The sequence below is a fragment of the Sphaerodactylus townsendi genome, linkage group LG06 (genome assembly GCF_021028975.2).
Source record: "Sphaerodactylus townsendi isolate TG3544 linkage group LG06, MPM_Stown_v2.3, whole genome shotgun sequence".
NCBI classification, from domain to species: Eukaryota; Metazoa; Chordata; class Lepidosauria; order Squamata; family Sphaerodactylidae; genus Sphaerodactylus; species Sphaerodactylus townsendi.
Genome location: NC_059430.1, coordinates 111,097,443 through 111,116,356, shown reverse-complemented (window position 1 = coordinate 111,116,356; position 18,914 = coordinate 111,097,443). Strand labels below are relative to the sequence as shown.

At 44.6% G+C, this 18,914-nt stretch overlaps 1 protein-coding gene across 8 annotated transcripts in view; it reads right to left on the bottom strand.

Annotated features, from left to right (window-relative positions):
* The window catches only part of PTPRU (protein tyrosine phosphatase receptor type U), a 488,373-nt gene that overhangs the window by 53,962 nt on the left and 415,497 nt on the right, over positions 1–18,914 (bottom strand). For 4 of the 8 annotated variants that reach the window (XM_048499773.1, XM_048499774.1, XM_048499777.1 and 1 more), the window contains 5 exons: positions 15,464–15,481; positions 9,015–9,051; positions 5,952–6,049; positions 5,747–5,863; positions 218–372 (listed from right to left, as the gene is read on the bottom strand). In XM_048499773.1, coding sequence (XP_048355730.1) covers positions 218–372; positions 5,747–5,863; positions 5,952–6,049; positions 9,015–9,051; positions 15,464–15,481 — 425 coding nt within the window. The remainder of the gene's footprint in view (positions 1–217; positions 373–5,746; positions 5,864–5,951; positions 6,050–9,014; positions 9,052–15,463; positions 15,482–18,914) is intronic. The other 4 variants (XM_048499775.1, XM_048499776.1, XM_048499779.1 and 1 more) reach the window with 1 other exon arrangement.

Genomic DNA, 18,914 nt, shown 5'->3' with positions numbered 1-18,914 from the left:
TCTCCAATAAAAGAGCTTCACGTAATAGCCTTATCATAGTAGGTTATTTTAATATAGAGAGCTATTATAAGAGAGGTACATGTAGTAGGGCTACAGTAGTAGGTTATTATACTAGATAGGAATACTATAAGGAAGATCCAGATGTTCACCCTGTGGGCCACAGCTGTAGTGGATGCTGTCCACACCAAAAATCACCTTTGTTCAGTCCAGCACTTACCTGCAGTGGATAACAATGGGTCCTGCATCAGGAGGCGTGGAAGCCTTCACTCTGCGAATGAATGCCAGGAGTCCAGTGGCATGGTAAGGCACCCCGTGTTCAGGCCATGATGTGAAGTGGAACTGTTTCACCTCGTGCCTTGCTGAATAGCCTCTCTGTAACAGGGAGAGGGAAAGACAGTGAACGAGTTAGTCCACTTGACTTGTAACTTGTGAGGTGACTTGTGAGTCAGAATGACGCTGATTTAGTAGGCATTGCTTCAACATGAGTTTGATTTTGTACTATATTGCTCGATTTGTTGTATTGCTTAGTTGGATTGGATTTGTATTGGTTGGATTGCTTTGTATTGTATTTTAATTGTTAAATAGAAGGGAAAAGTGGAGACGGATGAGAGGTTGGGTCTCTGTGATGGAAAGCCAGGGTCTCCAGTGATCAGCATTATGTCAGCCCTGTGGTGCATGAAGCTACATGGTGCAGTGGTTAAGAGCAGGTGGATTCTAATCTGGAGAACCGGGTTTGATTCCCCACTCCTCCACCCGAGTGGCTGAGGCTGATCTGGTGAACCAGAATTGTTTCCGCACTCCTACATTCCTACTGGGTAACCTTGAATTAGTCAAAGTTCTCTCAGAACTCTCTCAGCCCCACCTACCTCACAAGGTGCCTGTTATGGGGAGAGGAAGGGAAGGAGAGAAAAGGAAGTTTTTAAGACACTTTCAGACTCCTTACAGAAGAGAAAGGTGGGGTATAAATCCAAACTCTTCTTCTTCTACCAGACTTATCCTGACTCAGACTGCTCAATGTTGGTGACTGGGAAAAGCTCTCCAATGTTCTTCCCAGACTTGCCAACCTGGGATCCTTTCAGCTGGAGATGCCAAGGGATCTGTGGAGATAGTGGCTAATAATAAATATTTGAAATAAATGTGCATGAATGTTCATGGAACATTTTTAAGGCTCAGGCAGTCTGTTCGAAGGGAGATGGTAGAGTTAAGACTGCCCATTTAATCTAGAAATTGAACTGCTGATATCTGAGACGGTGATTTCAATGGCAAAGCTGGACTCGTCCTGCTGTCAAAAGATGTCCATGACCTCCTTTTCTCGTTACATTGGTTTGCAAAGAGAGGCTGGGGGACATTGAAAGATCCTCTGCTTTTCCTGAGGAAGGTCTGAAGCTCAATCCAAGTCATCTCCAGTGAAAAAGATCAGGTGTACAGGACCTGACAACCAATATGAGGCAGAGAACACAATACTGACTGTAGAGAGCCAGTGTGGAGTAGTGGTTAGAGCAGAAGCATATCTAGGGAAAATTTAGTCCGTATTGGTGGTCTCCCTCCCCCACCATGACCAAACAACTTGTTCTTGTACCACTTGAAGTCAGTGTATGGACCCGGGGGGGAGGAGGAGGAGCACGGGGGGCTATTTTCTGCCCCCCATGTGACTAAATGGCCACAGCTTGGGGACATTTGACCTCATGTGTCCCCCTGGGTTAGGGTGTTGGACTAGGCTCTGAAAAATCCAGGTCTCTGCCATGGGAACTCGCTGAGTAACTTTGGGCCAGTCACACGCTTTCAACCTAACTTACCTTACAGGGTTGTTGTGAGGGCAAAATGGAGAACAATGTAAGCCACTTTAATTCCCCATTGTGGAGCTAAATGTGGGATAAATGAAGTAAATAAATATGAAAATATGTGATCACATGAGAATTCCTAAGGGGAAAGGTTTGGCTCAGTGGTAGAGTATTTGATTGGCAAGCAGAAGCTCCCAGGTTCAGTCTATCACATCCAGTTGAAAGGATCTCAGGTAGTAGCTGATATGAAAGATGTGAGACCCTAAAAAACCACTGCCAGCCAGAGAAAGGCAGTTTCATTTTGTGGGGTTGGACCATGTATCAATGGTAGATTGTCTGATTGGTAAACAGAAGGTCCCTGGTTCAATTCTCGATCTCTCCGATAGTATCAGGTAGAGAAGAGTAGAAGAGTTTGGATTTATATCCCCCCCTTTCTCTCCTGTAGGAGACTCAAAGGGGCTTACAATCTCCTTGCCCTTCCCCCCTCACAACAAACACCCTGTGCGGTAGGTGGGGCTGAGAGAACTCCGAGAAGCTGTGACTAGCCCAAGGCCACCCAGCTGGCGTGTGTGGGAGTGCACAGGCTAATCTGAATTCCCCAGATAAGCCTCCACAGCTCAGGCGGCAGAGCGGAGAATCAAACCCGGTTCCTCCAGATTAGATATATGAGCTCTTAACCTCCTACGCCAATGCCACTGGTGGTAGTAGGTAAGTAGTATCAGGTAGTAGGTAAAACTAAGTACAGGGTCATTACTGACCATGGGGTAACATCACATCACAACATTTACTAGCAGACTAAGTTTATGAGGTGGTTTGCCATTGCCTTCCCCAGTCATCTACACTGAATACTGAATACTCATTTTACCATCCCTGGAAGGATGGAGGGCTGAGTCAAGCTTGAGCCAGCTACCTGAAACTGACTTCCTTTGGGATCGAATTCAGGTCGTCAGCAGAGCTTTGACTGCAACACTCTGCACCATGGGGCTCCTTATCAGGCAGCAGGTGATGGGAAATGCTGCTGCCAGTCAGAGTACACAATAATAACTTTGACAGGCCACGGGTCTGATTTGGTATAAGGCACCTTGATGCAAATATATGCCTGATGTTCAATCCCTCATTGTTAAGATAATGCATTTTTGCAGAGCTGAAATACTGCCGGTCTGAAACACTGTTAGGTTTCCTCATTAACAGGTTCGCTGTTTCTTGGTGCCAAACTCCCAGATCCCTGATTAGAAGGCCCTTCCATTGGAGCCAAGAGAACTGCAGCAAATGCCTTGAATTCATGACAAGGTAACTAGCTCCCCAAGGCTCCCAGGTACTTCCCTCGTAACAAGGCTGTGATTTAACGTTTCTCAAGATTAGGGGGGTGAATTACAGTTGTGATGTCCCAAGATACAGTGCTGCTCAATAATTGCCATGAAGCTTTCAACTCCCGTCTCGGAGATGGAAATAATTGTCATTCCCTGTGCAATTACATGGCGCTTAGCCTGAAATTAAACGATTGAGAATGACCACATAAATAAAGGCCTGCTCTGCCGTATCTACTGAGAGAATGTCTTTGGCGAAGTATCCTAAGTCTCGGGCGACAGACGAACTGGGTTAGCAAAGGTGAACTTCAGGATGAACGCTGAAGGCCAATTAATGAATGGTTTTGGTTGCTGGATACCAAAAGGTTGGACGAAAACAAAACAGAATCCTCCCATCTTGCAAAATAGAAAACATGTCAAGAGGACTCTCTGTTTATGGCAGGCATGAACGCAGCTTGTTTTCGGTGTTATAATTCTCTCCTCCCTCCCTAGGGCTGACAGACGATCTTCTGGAAGTGATATAGTGTGGCACTAAGGATCACCATAGAGTTTCTGGCAATTCCTACAGCTACCCAGTGTCACTTCCGGGCTTTGACTGGAAATGATGTAACATTACCACCAGTGTCATGACACCCCAATGTCCCCACCCATAATCCTCCCTCCAATTGCCAGGCACTGCCTGACAACCTAATCCTCCCTTTGTTTTGGATCTCACCTAAAACTTTTCACCAACTAAATCCTCCTGTGGCAAACCTCTGGCTCCCCTGTTAGCTACTAGTCCTGGGGGTCCCGCATTCCCCAAAAGCAGCATGTTGACAGTCATTCACACCTATAGCGGTGGGAGCAAGGTGGCAGGGAAGTCAAGCTTCCACAGACGAAAATCTCTCCTGTTCTGGCAAATTTTAGGCTGAGTGTACGCAGTACTGTTAAATACTTTTATTGGTTTTGGAAAGCCTTTCAACCAAACTCCAGACTGGATGACATCAGCAGAAACTGAAACTGGGATTCTAAACCGTTTTGAAATGTTGCTTTTTAAACATGGCCGAATACCTATTCGGTTACTGCAGCAAATGACAAATTCTCATATCATATTCTGCACATGGAAGGAGGAGGCAGGGAACATGCAAGCATAGCAAACATGATCCACTGCGGGAAAATAGCAGTTTATTGACATTTGAACACAGGCAGGGGTACACATGCACATACTATTAGATGTGCACAGTACACTGTCTATATGTATAATTCATATGTGTGCAAAATGTATAAAGCTGACTTACCGACATGCAACTAACACTATAGAAAAGCCACTAGAGCAAGAAATCAGAGCAGTCAAATTGGCCATGCTGGCAGGGGTGGATGGGAATTGTAGTCCATGACATCTGGAGTGCCAAAGGTTCACCACCACGGCTTTAGGCAGTAGACCTGGTCTGATTTTGTTTCTTATATGTGCTTTTGACTGCTCTGATTTCTTGCTCTAGTGGCTTTTCTATAGTGTTAGTTGCATGTCGGTAAGTCAGCTTTATACATTTTGCACACACATGAATTATACATATAGACAGTGTACTGTGCACATCTGTAGCATGTGCATGTGTACCCCTGCCTGTGTTCAAATGTCAATAAACTGCTATTTTCCCACAGTGGATTGGCCATGCTGGCAGGGGTGGATGGGAATTGTAGTCCATGACATCTGGAGTGCCAAAGTTTCGCCACCACTGGCCTAAAGCTTGGTAAACTTAGAACTGAAGAGTTTCAGATCCAAATGTCTTCCACGGAGTAGGCCCTGTCCTTACTGTTGATGGAGGCACATTGAATATCGCCCTGTCCAGTGGTGGGATTCACATAATTTAACAACCGCTTCCAAACTTCCAATGGTGGGACTCAGTGGTGGGATCACAACCAGTTCTCCCAACTACACAAAAAATTACCTACTGGTTCTACCGAACTGTTGTAAATAGGCTGAATCCCACCACTGCCCCTGTCCTGAAGTTCTCTACTTACAAGCAGGCTTCCATGGGAGCATCTGGTCCTTCAGCACTTGCTCTAGAGGTTAACACTTAGGCCCCTTCCGCACATGCAGAATAATGCACTTTCAATCCACTTTCAATGCAGCTGGGTTTTACTGTGCAGAACAGCAAAATCCACTTGCAAATAAGTGAAAGTGGACTGAAAGTGCATTATTCTGCATGTGCAGAAGGGGCCTTACTCTTAACATCTCCCAACATGTCAAGGAAAGCTCTGCACAGCAGAATTCTTCATGCTTCCAGGGAACAGGCTATTTTAGCTCAGTTACAGTAACATCAAGCAGCCTGATTAGCAAGCTCTGCTTGGAAGCTAAGCCAAAGTCAGCTATGGTTAGTACTTGAATGGGAGCCCATTAAGGAAGGTCTGGGTGGCTATGCAGAGAAAAGCAATGGAAATCCACTTCTGCTCATCTCTTGCCTTCAAAGCCCCACGAGACTGCATCTTGACGACACTTAATTACTCTGATTACTATGGTAACTTCTCCCTCTACATTCCCAAGAAAAGTTGTAGTGAGACAGACTCATGCACAAACTATCTCCCTCCATGGAAAAATAATGGCCAGGGTAACATCTTCCACTATGAATTAACAACAACCCATGAACAGGAAGGACAGGGCCAAAATTTGGAAGAGCTTACCCTTTCCAGAGTGAATGTTCTCACGACATATTCTGCTAGTGCCTCCGAGTTCACCTGGGTAATTTTAATGTCTCCATACATCTCTGAGTCATCTGGCCAATACTTGGAGCACTTCACCTGCAGCGACAAAAGAGGTCAAGGTCTTCATCTGGGAAGAGGAAAACATTCTCCACAAGCCACTGGAGGAAGGGAATCAGTGTCTTACCCTTCCCACCTCCACTAGTTTCGTGATCATCACTATACTGGAACAGTGCTCCTGCCACACCATCCGCCAGAAATCATAGATCATCTCCTGTTTAGGGCCTGGAGCATAAAGAGGAACACATCTGAGACAGCATATGGGATGCAACAGGAGAATACCCAAGGACAAACAGCACAGTGTTAGCAGAACTGCAACAGGATTTATATGCCTACCCTACTCTCTGTGTGTGTTATGTGCTGTGAAGGTGCTTCTGATTCATGGTGACCCTATGGCCCCTTCCGCACATGCACTTTCAATCCACTTCTAATGCACTTTGCAGCTGGATTTTACTGTGCAGAACAGCAAAATCCACTTGCAAACAGTTGTGAAAGTGGATTGAAAGTGCATTATTCTGCATGTGCGGAAGAGGCTTATGAATTAATGACCTCCAAAACATCTGATGATTGACACACTTCCTCGGGTCTTGCAAACTGAGGGCGGTAGCTTCCTTCATTGAGTCAATCCATACCATGCCTTAAACTTTTCCGAGCAAGATCGTCTTTTCCAATAATTCTCATAATGCGATCAAAGTACAACTGCCTCAGTTGAGTCATTTTAGCTTCTAGGGCAGGGGTAGGGAAACTGCGGCTCTCCAGATGTTCAGGAACTACAATTCCCATCAGCCCCTACCAGCATGGCCAATTGGCCAATTGGCCATGCTGACAGAGGCTGATGGGAATTGTAGTTCCTGAACATCTGGAGAGCCGCAGGTTCCCTACCCCTGTTCTAGGGTGAATCAGGCTTGCTTTGATCTAGGACCTACCTAAAACAAAACATTTCTTTGTTAGCAGAGTTATAACTAATTGCTTTGATTTTTGAAAATTGTCTGCAAGGTTTGCTACGGACCACAAATTGTCGTTTATGTTATACTCTGTTTTTAAGTTATGAATTGTTTTAATGACTTGTTTTTATTCTCTGGCTTGTCTGTAATGGCTCGATTTTAATGGCTGTGTGGTTTTTCTCTAGCTCTGAACTGCTCCACGAAGTTCTCCAGAGAGACAACATATACATTTCCTAAACAAACAAATGAATAAATAAAAATCCCATTTAGTTCTACTTTTTTTAAAGTGCCAGTGCCCATAAGTTCAGGCTAGCAGTAAGTCCGCTTGCATTGTAATCCTATGCATACTTGGTTTTAGTGGGGCTTACAGTGGTATAATTTTGCATAAGATCACACTTATTTATTTGTTGTTTGTTTGATTTTTATCCTTCACTCGCCTGCTGCAGCAGGCTCAAAGAGGCTCCCAACAATATAAAAACAATAAAATTACAATACATAAAATTATAATAAACAATAGTACACTAAAACATATAAAGATTGCACTAGGTCCAACCAAGGCTGGAACGACTAATAAAGTTTCCAACCATATATCCTAAACAAACACACTATAACTAAATAAGGGAAGGAGACCAGTTAAGATGGAAACATACCCACTGCAGCCCTCAGCTGCAGGTCTGATGGAACAGCTATGCCACGCAGGCCCTGTGGAACTGAGATAACTCCTGCAGGGCCCTGCTCTCATTTGACAGAGCATTTCACCAGGATGGAATGCTAAGAAAGCCCTTCAGCCAGACATTCTCCAGGCCAGGAACCCCCAGCAGATTGGTACTAGAAGACTGTACTGTTCTCTGAGGGACATATCAGGAGAGGTGATCCATAGGTACTTGCAAGTGTACATCTCAGTGTGCAAGAAACCTTAGATGCAACCTTAGAGCTCATCTAGTATGCTACGCACAGATCCCCCAAGAAGGGCATATCTGCTTTTGCCTGGGACAACTCAGAGTGATGTCGAAGGCTTTCACGGCTGGATTCAACTGGTTGTGGTGGGTTTTCTGGGCTGTATGGCCATGGTCTGGTAGATTTTGTTCCTAATGTCTATGGCTGGCATCTTCAGAGGTGTATCACAGAGTGAAGTCTGTTACAGTGGACACAGTGTGTAACAGACTTCCCTCTGTGATACACCTCTGAAAGACTGCCAGCTCCCTAGGCTCTGGAAGCCGAAGATTAGGAACAAAATTCCATACCAGACTTTCACGGTCCCACAGTCCCAGGAGAAAACCCACCAAAGTGAACCAACAAATAAGAGGAGTCTATTTACAACTCCTGGTACAGAATGTAATTCAGAGAATGCAGGTTACTCAGCGAGGAAGGGCATGTTTAAAAAACACACAAAGCCCCCTTCCACACATGCAGAATAATGCACTTTCAATCCACTCTCACAACTGTTTGCAAGTGGATTTTGCTATTCCGCACAGTAAAATCCAATTGCAAAGTGCATTGAAAGTGGATTGAACGTACATTATCCTGAATGTGCGGAAAGGGCCAAAAACCATCATAAGAATCAACTCCCCCAAATCATCACTCAAAACCAGAGCAAGAACAGATAATTTGTTCCATCTTGCCTTGTTTTCTTCTGCAGCTCTGGTTCCACATGGCTTTTGTCCACAAGTAATGAGATAACTGTCTTGTATCTGAACCAATTAGCTTGTAAAAATTATTTTGTTTAGCTAAGTGGCTGGCCACAGACAGCTTGTAGGACTTATGTCAGATAAAAACTCACTGAGAGAGAACATATCTTAAATAGTACAATACATTGAGGGTTCTGAGCATCAGAAAACACAACAGAAATTTCAGTGAGTTAATGAGCTTTTTTGGGGGGGGGGGAGAAACAACTCTTTTTACTAGGTAATATAATAAAAACAGATGTAAGTGCTGAAATATCATATGCCAGGAAAATCAGATTTCCTAACCCACATGGGTCCCACAAACTCCAGTATTTCATTCCTGGGGGAAATCAAGCTGGTAGAGACACTCCTATAATCACCAATCTACAAACTGCGGGGTTTTTTTTAAAGTTCACATGGTGCTGAAAGAGAGAGAAACACAATTTGGTGGCCCTTTCTGGAAAAAGCTGGGGTACTACCATTCAGCCCTCCCCCCCCCCCCCGGCTCCCACCCACCACCCCGTTCCAAATATCACCAGTTGTAAATTAATGAACATTTGGTCCTGGGACCAAGATTCATACCTTGGGTGGCTATGAAGTGGTTGGATCTGTGGTAGCCCTGTAAAGGAATAAGACCATGTTAGGTTCCTTTAGAAGAAAAATCTGGGCACACTTGAAAGTCCGCCATCTTCCAAAGCCTTCTGCTTTAAAGCCAATAAAAGCAGTTCTTTGTCTCATACTTACTCCTCTCCAAAAGGATTTTCAAAGCAGTAAGTACATACCCAAAGAAACTTTAACTTTGCACATGTAAGCAAAGTCCCTCCAGCTGCAGTAACTTACAACGTTTGGTCTTTTCTGGTATTGGATATATGTAACCATTCCTCTCTATTTGAGTACATAATACTGGAAGTGCTTATAATGGAGTATACAATTAATTTGTATTTTAATGTGACCTGTTTTTCATTTTAGTTATCTGGCACTGTGAAATAGAATGTACATTACCTTTTTTTGTAAATTCTTTTCATCTTTTTCTTGACCTATTGGTTCCTAGTTTGTTTTACGGATTAGGGTTTCTTTCCCTTCAGTTTTTTGGACTTTCAGTGTGCTTGCAAACTCTTGGGAGCTGTCAGCTATTGTTATAATTGGAGTGTGTTCGTTTTTTTAACCCAGGAAAATATTTATAGTAAAAAGGAGTTTCAGATGAACTGACTCACTGTCCTCAACTAACTGGAAATGCTGAGCTCTGGCTCCAAAAGAGGCTAAAGAGTCAGGAAATCATTTGTTGAACTTAATGATTGATTCAGTATGGTACAGTGGTTTCAGGAAAAGGGGTGGAGAGTGTCAGATTCCAACCTACCCTGCAGGGTTGTTGTGGTTAATAAATGTAAAGAACCATGGATGCTGCCCAGAAATCGATGGCAGAAGGACAGTACAAAAATGGAACAGATTCCTGTTCACCTCTGGCTGCTACTTAAAAGAATGCTTACAACTACTAAGCACTTGACCAAGGGAAACCGAGCAGAAATGTGGCTCTGATTAACTGAATGAAGCCATTAGCTGCTGTCCAGGAAGTCGGGGTGGTGGTGGTGGTGCAGGGGCTGTGAGGTGCCACCCAGTCACATGGTGCCCTTAAGGGATAACCATCAAGGTACTGGCCAGCATGCATGAAAAACTCACCATGTCAAGTGGAGGAGACGGAGCCATGGGCCAGTAGGGCTTTAAAAGGTGGGGCCATGCTGGCTCCCACCTGCGTGGATTTCTCCCTCCTGCGGCTTTGTCATGTCTTGTAGGTTGGGCACTGGCTCCCCATTATTGGGGGGCCCCCACAATAATGTCCCACAAGCCCCACAAGGGAGCTTGAGGGTTGTGGGGGGCCACTAAGCCTCATGTCCAAGTGGGGCACCCAGCTGGCCTACACCCCCAGGTGGCAAGGGGAGGTTCAGCTAGAAGCTGGCGCTCCACTGGCCTCCCAGTTACTTGCCACTCCTTGGTTTTCCCCAGCGTAAGGACTGAGGGAAAGGTGTTTCATTGGGTCAGCAGGCAGGATCTATCCCCATGGCGCTCCTCTACTCCACATTCAAGTTGTGGCCAGCAAACTTTGCCAACAAGGAGTTGTTTCTGTGTTCTTCTGATCCCACCCCCTGGCTCAGTTCCCCTTTCCACTGAGGGTTTGCCAGTCTGATCCCATCTCCTCCTCAGACTGGCAAACCCTCAGTGGAAAGGGGAACTGAGGCAGGACTATTCCTTTGCTCACATATCAGGATGCAACATTTCAGTTGTTTATATCTTTTAACGAATGCAAAAGGTATTCCTGAATGAACAACCAACATATTTCTTTTTTTAAAAAAAACAATTATTTTTAATATGTACTTCAATAAATTGTAGGAGACAAGTACAATCTTTTTTTAAAAAAAATCTAGTCCCTGTCTTACTTGCCCAAGAGATGATTCTACTCAGATGCCTCCTGGGGCAACACAGAGTCAGATTGAGTGTGCTGTTTTGACTATCGCTGTAGTTTTTCGTAAAATATGTTGATTTTAATGGGTTTAATGTCATGCACTGAACTGATAGCAATTTCTTCCAGTTGGGCAGCCACCTTGTACAAAGATGGAATTCAAACACCTGAACACACGCTGTCTCCCGTGATGATACAACTTTGAAACCAGAGAGACGAATTCTTTCCAGCTGCCAGAGGGACCTTGATACGCCTTCCAGTCTCCCTCTACAGGAGATGACAGATTGTCAAGAGGGGTCCGCCCTTAGTGGGCTGAATTTTTCCCATATCCTCCCACTCTACTGAGCCTTCCTCCTACTTAAATGGCTCTTCCTCCGATGGAAAAGACACTTAAGTTGGTAGAAAGTTCTTTGGGCTGGAAGACTCCTTGAAAGGTGGTTATATTTAAAATCTCTTAATTGGAGAGTAAATCTCCTAACTGGAGAAACGTAGCTGGGCCAGAGTGCGCACAGTGCACACTCTGACTTTTTCGTGCCCCCCACGCCCCTCCCACGGCGCCCCCCACACTTACTTTAGCAAACTGAGCAGGCTGGAGAAGAGGCCTGCCTGTTCTCTTCCAGGCTGCAAATGACCTGATGGGAACTACATTTCCCAGGGTCTCCTGGGAAATGTAGTTCCCACCAGGCCGTTTGCAGCCTGGAAGGGAACACAGGCAGGCCTCTTCTCTAGCCTGCTCCATTTGTTAAAGTAAATGTGGGGGGGCATTGCAGGGGGGCAGGGTGAGCTGAGGGGGAGGGGAGGGGGATTTTCTGCCCCCCATGTGCCCCAAAGTTGTGCGCCCGGTGCGTGGCGCACTCCCACTCCCCCTGGTAGCCCCGCCACTGCTGGAGAGCCCATGTGGTGCAGTGGCTAAAGTGTTGGACTAAGATCTGGGAAACCCAGGTTCAAATCCCCATTCATGCCATGGAAGCTTGCTGGGTGACCTTGGCCAATCACACATTCCCAGCCTAACCTACATCACAGGGTTGTTGTGAGGATCAAATGGAGGAGAAGAGAACAACGTAAGTCATTTTGGGTTCCCACTGAGGAGAAAGGCAGGATATAAAGTAAATAAATAATTTTGTGTCTCTCTGTGTGTATGATTTTTTGTTTATATTATCTGCCTTGAGTCTGTAGGATGGTGACACCTGATTTGACAACAGTACACGTGAAAGCGATCTGGGAGTCTTACCGGTAGTAGACCATAAACTGAACATGAGTCAGCAGCGTGATGTGGCAGCCAACAAAGCCAAAGTGATTCTGGGCTGCATCAGTAGGAGTGTAGTGTCTAGCTCGAGGGACGTAATAATACCTCTCTATTCTGCATTGGTTAGACCCCACCTGGAATACTGTGTCCAGTTTGGGGCACCACAATTCAAGAGGAATGTTGACAACCTGGAATGGGTCCAGAGGTGGGCAACCAAAATGGTAAAAGGACTGGATCCCATGTCCTATGAGGAGCAGCTTAGGGAGCTAGGTATGTTTAATGTGGAGAAAGTTAAGGGGTGACATGATAGCCATGGTTAAATATTTGAAGGGATTTCATGCTGAAGAAGAAGCAAGCTTGTTTTCTGCTGCTCTAAAGGAATGGATTCAAGATACAGGATAAGAGATTCCACCTAAACGTTAGGAAGAACCTCCTGACAGTAAGGGCTATTCAACAGTGTAATGTGCTGCCTGGTAGTGTGGTGGAGTCTCCTTCTTGGGAAGTTTTTTAAAAAGAGGCTGGATGGCCATCTGACAGGAGTGCTTTGATTATGTGTCCTTGCATGGGGAAGAGGGTTGGAGGATGGCCCTTGTGGCCTCTTCAAACTCTATGATTCTATGAGTTCCGTAAGTAGCTAATAAGTGTACGAAACAAATACATAAAAACTGCAGGGACCAGAATGTTGACTCTCTCCATATTTCCTCTCACCTGCTTATAAAAATGCAGGATCTAGAGCAGAAAAACCCTCCACTGAACCAAAATAAAATAGGAGCTCAATCTTCCTTGGTCTGACATTACACAAGTAGAAAATGGCCTTGACATCCACAATGTGGAGCAGAGTTCAACTAAACTAGATTTTTTTCTTCTAAATTCCTCCTTGATAGAAATTCTCCCTGGAATAGACCTTTCCAATCTGAGGTCTGTGCTGTGGAATGGAACTGCATGAGGGTTCTCTTTGTTCTTTCCATTGTGTTGGTCTGGATACGGTTTTTTTTTGGGGGGGGGGGGTGTTATTAGATGTTATTTTGGTAGGTGCTATTGTTAGGCAAACATCCTGAGATATATAGGAGGGGAGGTGTAATTTCCACCTCTTCACTTTTCCTGCTGAAGGCCCCACACACGTTTGCTGAGGATCTCCTGTTTCCCGTGAGCAGCATTTAGGGGCAATCAAGCGACAGAAGAGGCAGAAAAGTTCTGTTCCATGGTCAGAAATGCCTTTTGTTAGTGGCAAACTGAGTTTGGATCCAACCCACAGAAATCATTAAAATAACATGCACGGTGCACCGTTCGCCACAAACCAAATTCATGAAATATTCACGGCACATCGTTGGAAGGACGTGGACCAGAGCGCTCAATGCAGCAAAGCCACAGAACAAGTGCAGAATGGAATTAGGAATATTCAGCCACAGTCAGAAAAGGGCACCCATGTTTGTCTGCCCTAATCTCATATAAAGCATTGTATGTTTTGTGAGAGGGAAGAATCTCACAAAAGAACATGCACTCAAAGGGACATAAGTCTTCCCGTTACCTCACTGTCCTCTGTTAAGTCAGGCTGATATACCACTCTCCCCACAAAGGGTCAAGGCCAGACGTAATTTTCCTGAGTCTGGTACAAATTTGTCCTCATCTTCCCTCCCATTCCATCCTCAATGCTCAACCTGATGAGATTTGTGAAGTAACATCAAGAAATCATATGACAAGAACAGGCTTGAACCCTGGGGTAGTCCCTTATCACTTTGAGGCCTCGGTAAAGTGTGCATCCTCTTATACTTGGACCCAGTTTCCAGTATTGGGGGTGGGGTTGAGAATAAAAGCTGCATGATCAGGCAAGGTGGGAAAAGAGGGTGTGTCTCTCCACACCTGTGTACTTCTTTTTGTGGAAAAATAACTGACCCCACCACATGTAATAATTGAACAAGGTAAATATGAAATAAAAATAAACTCCAGTCTGATGGTCATAAAGCTATGCCAAGATCATATATAAACAAAAGCAAGTCCTGGAAAAAAAAAACCCTTTGCGGAAGTGTTCCAGACTGAGTCAGTTATTCATCTATCACAGAGGCTTTCCCCACTACAGAAGGGAGCTAAGGTTGACTCGGTTCCCTTCAGTGGAGGGCGATTCCAGGCTGTCCCCACAGCAACTGAGTTGGCCCCTGGAAAAGAGCTAAGTGGGCGGGATCATCTTGGTGCCTGTTTTGCATCGTGATTGGCGCTTGTGTTACAGCGGGAAAGGGAAGTGTTCTTTTTTTTTTTACAGTTTTTACAGTTTACAGTTACATGCGCTTTCTGCCCACCACAACTCTCCAGTTCTGCGCATGCCACAAAAGCGGCTTGTGATTGGTTGAACGGATGAGGTGTTGTTTCGATGCTTCCCCACTTTGAAGCGGTATCGACCTTGTTCCGGTAGAAAAGTGTAGTTCATAACTGCAACAAGGATGTTGCAGTTCTGGGGGGGGGGGGACCTGAGACAAAACAATGTTGAGCTCGGTGGCAGTGGGGATTCACTGAGGCGAACCTAAGTAGAAACCAGTTCAACTCTGTCAGTGGGGAAAGCCCCATAGTTATACCCTAGCCCCGTGATTGCAAACTTTTGGCACTCCAGATGTTATGGACTACAATTCCCATCAGCCCCTGCCAATTGGCTATGCTGGCAGGGGCTGATGGGAATTGTGGTCCATAACATCTGGAGTGCCAAAGGTTCGCCACCACTGCCTAGCCTTTCTCGAAGGAATTTTGGGTGGTACATGTTTCTGCCTTTTTCCATTTTATCTTCCTGACACTCTGCAAAGTAGGCTTGGCTGAAACTGCGAGACAGGTCCTAGATCACCCAGGTAAGCTTTAGGCTAAGAAGGGGTTTGAGCCCAGTTTTCCCATTTCTGGACAATTCTGCAACTAAAAATCCACCTTCCATTACAAACAAGATATCCTACACATGAGAAGACCAGAGAAAGAAGTGGACCAAGGGGCTGCATTCGTGACAATGCCATGATTGAATGGTAGAGTTATCTTCGACATTCCCTGTGAGATGTGTGGCCACTGAATCGGTACTGTGCAGACAAGGGGCCACCCAGCAGGGGGAGCTCTCCTTGGCAGTTCAGTTCCACCCAGACTCTAGAAAGTTCTGCGCAGCACCAGGGACAATTTAGACACGAGGAACTATTGGTTACCTCCTATTCAACACCCACTTCAACCTTTATAGATCATTGTGAACAGGTGAATTGATAAAAGAAGAAGAAACCTGTCCAATGAAAATCTAAGGAATCATAAATGGGGGAAAACACAAAAGCAAAGGGGAAAAGAGAGAGCAAGACAGACAAAACACATACTTACTTCTCGGTTTATCCGAATCTTAGCAAGCCCAATCGGACACAGGTTGAAGAGAAAAAGAGATCAGAGACAGACAGATTAGTGAGACACAATCTGAGAAACTGACTCAAACATTTAATAGCCAAGGAAGAACGATGGACAGCAAAGTACAGGAACTGAGAGGAAGCAGAGGAGCCAGGCAAAGGGATGTCAGAATGGGGCAGCTTGATTCTTTTGCCTCAAATTATTTGAACAGCCACACACATACCTGAACAGAGAGCAACCTTACCCAGTACTAGAAAACGACCCCAATTGCCAGCATGGCTAATCAGAACCTGCAAAAGTGGAATTTTCTTCTTACGTTTTCCAAAATTCAAGAGCTTTCAAAATACTGGTGTCTTTTGACGCATTTCAATTCAGCAGTCATTCTAGAGGTGTAATCATGGTCAGTGAGTTGTAGCAAAAATAAACAGAAATCTAGTGACACCTTAAAAACCTTTTTATTCCACCATAAGCTTTTATGAACACTGGTATAGGTTCCCTGCTATGTGAGGGAGGATCCATTCACTGCATCTAATGAGGTGGGTGATAGACTACAAAACGCTAGAACATAACTATGAAAATAGAAATGAAGATCGGCAGAGAACGTAATATTTCTTTATCAATGACAGAATTATGTCTTGTTTAATGTATTTTTTTAAATTTTCATTTCCCTTAGATGATTGTATATTTCCTTTTTCAGTTATTTTAAGAAAACCGTCTGTAACTTTGTTTTTTTAAATTGATTGAAATAAAGTCTTTTTTTAAAAAACAAATAAACAAAACAAAACAAAATGCTAGAACAAAAAATGCATTAGTTTTAAATTGTCACAAAACACCTACTGATTTGATTAGGTGATCTGGACAAAACAAATTGCCTGTCAAGAGACATTTTGTGATGCTCTCAATGGACCTAAAGAAGCATGTTTTTGCCCCAGTCACGAATACAACTCTCTGGCCAAAGATGTGGAGGTCGCCAGCCACTGTTTTAGATAGCTTTAAAAGGAGACTGGAGAAATGTATGGAGAAACAAAGATCTATCCATGGATGGTCCTTAGGAAAACCAATTCCTAGTTTGTGGAAGTGAAGAAGCAGCAAAGATCAAGAGAGAAAGGATTTTGCCTCATCCATTAGCTTATACTGAGTCAGCACTAGGGGTACGAACCTTTTTTAAAATATATTTTTCGGGTTTAAAAAGCCAAAAATATCGGTATGGGGGATTTCCCCAGTTTTTTGTTTTTTTAATTGGGTCTTTAAAACTTGATCCCGAAAATTTTCAAGCAGCAGCCCTGAAGCTGAACGTAGCATTCAGATCTACGTGGACTTCGGAGGTAGTGGACAAGCAGAGGTGAAGCAGCTTTTTGGAGGGTTATATTTGATTGGGCTTCACCCAGCTATGCCCCCCTAATCAGCACCATTTTAATCCTTCTTGGTGTACTCTGATGTAAAGCTAAGTGAGGAAAACAGGCGGTGGGGAACGTTTACAGAATTCACCTGCTACTCCTTGATTTTTTTTTTAGTCATTCCTGATGAATGACTTTTACCCACTTGCTAAATGGCACCTCCATGTTCAAAGGTAGTATACCTCTGACTACAACTTGTTGTGAGAGTGCAACAGCAGAGGGTAGCCATTGCCTTTGCGCCCTGCACAAAGGTTTCCTGGAGAACATTTGGGTGGGTGTTGTTGGGAAGAAGAGCTTGGACTAAACACAGCCTTCCTGTATTCTTATGATAAACAGTCGATATCACTGCAGGCCAGACACCAAATGCTGCCAGATACTAAATACTGAACTCAGGAAAGCAAATATTGAAAGAAAACCTTCTCTGACTGTCCAAATACAGGCTTATCAAATCTATGACAAATATTCAAACATCCTGTGAATATCTGACATGAGAACTTGAGGAGGAGAATTTTTCGAGCGTGAATTAACTTCAGCTGCGGAACAAACCCTTTCAGAGGCTGTGCGCTGATAGTGGTACCTGAGGCGGAGCGGGAGGGCTGCATCTTCTGCTCACATTCTCTTGTTTTGGTTTTGAAAACACAGTCTCAAAAGAATCTTAGGTGCTAAGAAAGCCTCCACTTAAGTCCATGGAGAGCTGATACTAATCAAAGAAGATAATACTGAGCGAGATGAAAACATGGTAAATGGCAATTTTATACAGAGAGCCTGCGAAAGCGGAAGAGAGTTATCTAAATCCCAGGTCCAACCTCCACTTCTTTTAAAGGATCTTAAGTAACTGGTAAATTCCAGAGGGATAACTGTGCTAGCTTGTAGCAGGAAAATGAAACAGAACTCCAGTGGCACTTCTGCAACTAAGAATGTATTCCTGCATAAGCACTCATGAGGCAGAGTTCTCTTCATCAGATGCATGAAGCAAGCATCCACAGCAAAAACATTTCTATGCCAAATTGTGATTTTTCTGCAGTGGGCATGCACTTCGCACATCTGATAAGTGAACTCTGACTCATGAAAGCTTATGCTGGAACAAATCTTGTTATTCTTCAATATGCGATGGGACTCCAGTTTTAGATAAATTTGAATGTCACCATACAGCACTGTCTTAAATAACTGTCTAACTCTTGGAAGGTCGCGACGATGCACCTCCAACAAATCACCACACAGGACTCATTTCCATCCAAGCTGCATGAGTCCTGCATGGCGATTGGCCATTGTCCCATGCCACCATTTTTTCAGTTTTGCCGCCTTTTTTCCCTTTCCCCGCTGGCCTGCCTGATGCCTCCCAATGTTCCCCGCCAGCCTCTCCGACACCTCACAACACTCCCCGCTGGCCTCCCTGATGCCTCCCAATGCTGCCTATCACTGCCTAACGACTCACAACGCTCCTCGTTGCCACCCAACGCTTCACTAGCAACAAACTCCTGGAAGCCCAGGCAAGTCCCCTGGGAAGATCTTTCCCCTCCACAAACCCTACTGCGGCATGGTTGTTGTTGCACAAATTGGAGTTGTTTCTTCATTTTTTTAAAAAAAAGTTTACATCAACAGCTTGCCAACCTCCAAGGGGAGACCAGGTCCCCTGAAGAAATGGCTGCTTTGGAGGGTGGACTGTATGGCATTATATGCTCCTGAGAACTTTCCCCTCCACAAACTGTGCTGTGGCTTGGTTGTTATTGGGCAATTTTTTTACTACTGATTTAAACAGATCCTGCCTCACTGCTGCACATGCCACCAACAGCCGTCCAGAGCCCATTGTATTGTTTAGCACAATGGACTTTACATACATATAGTTGTATGGTTATATGGTTATTTCTGCCTGCAGAAAGTTAACTTAGAATTCATCAGTTATGATGAGTTCTAACACTGACTGGCAGAAGGAGGCACTTGACAGCATTTTTGAAACCATGGAACCCTTGGGCAGCCCAGTCCAGAACCCCAGGAGCGTGGGGACAGCACCACTGGGGTGCCAGCTCACTGTC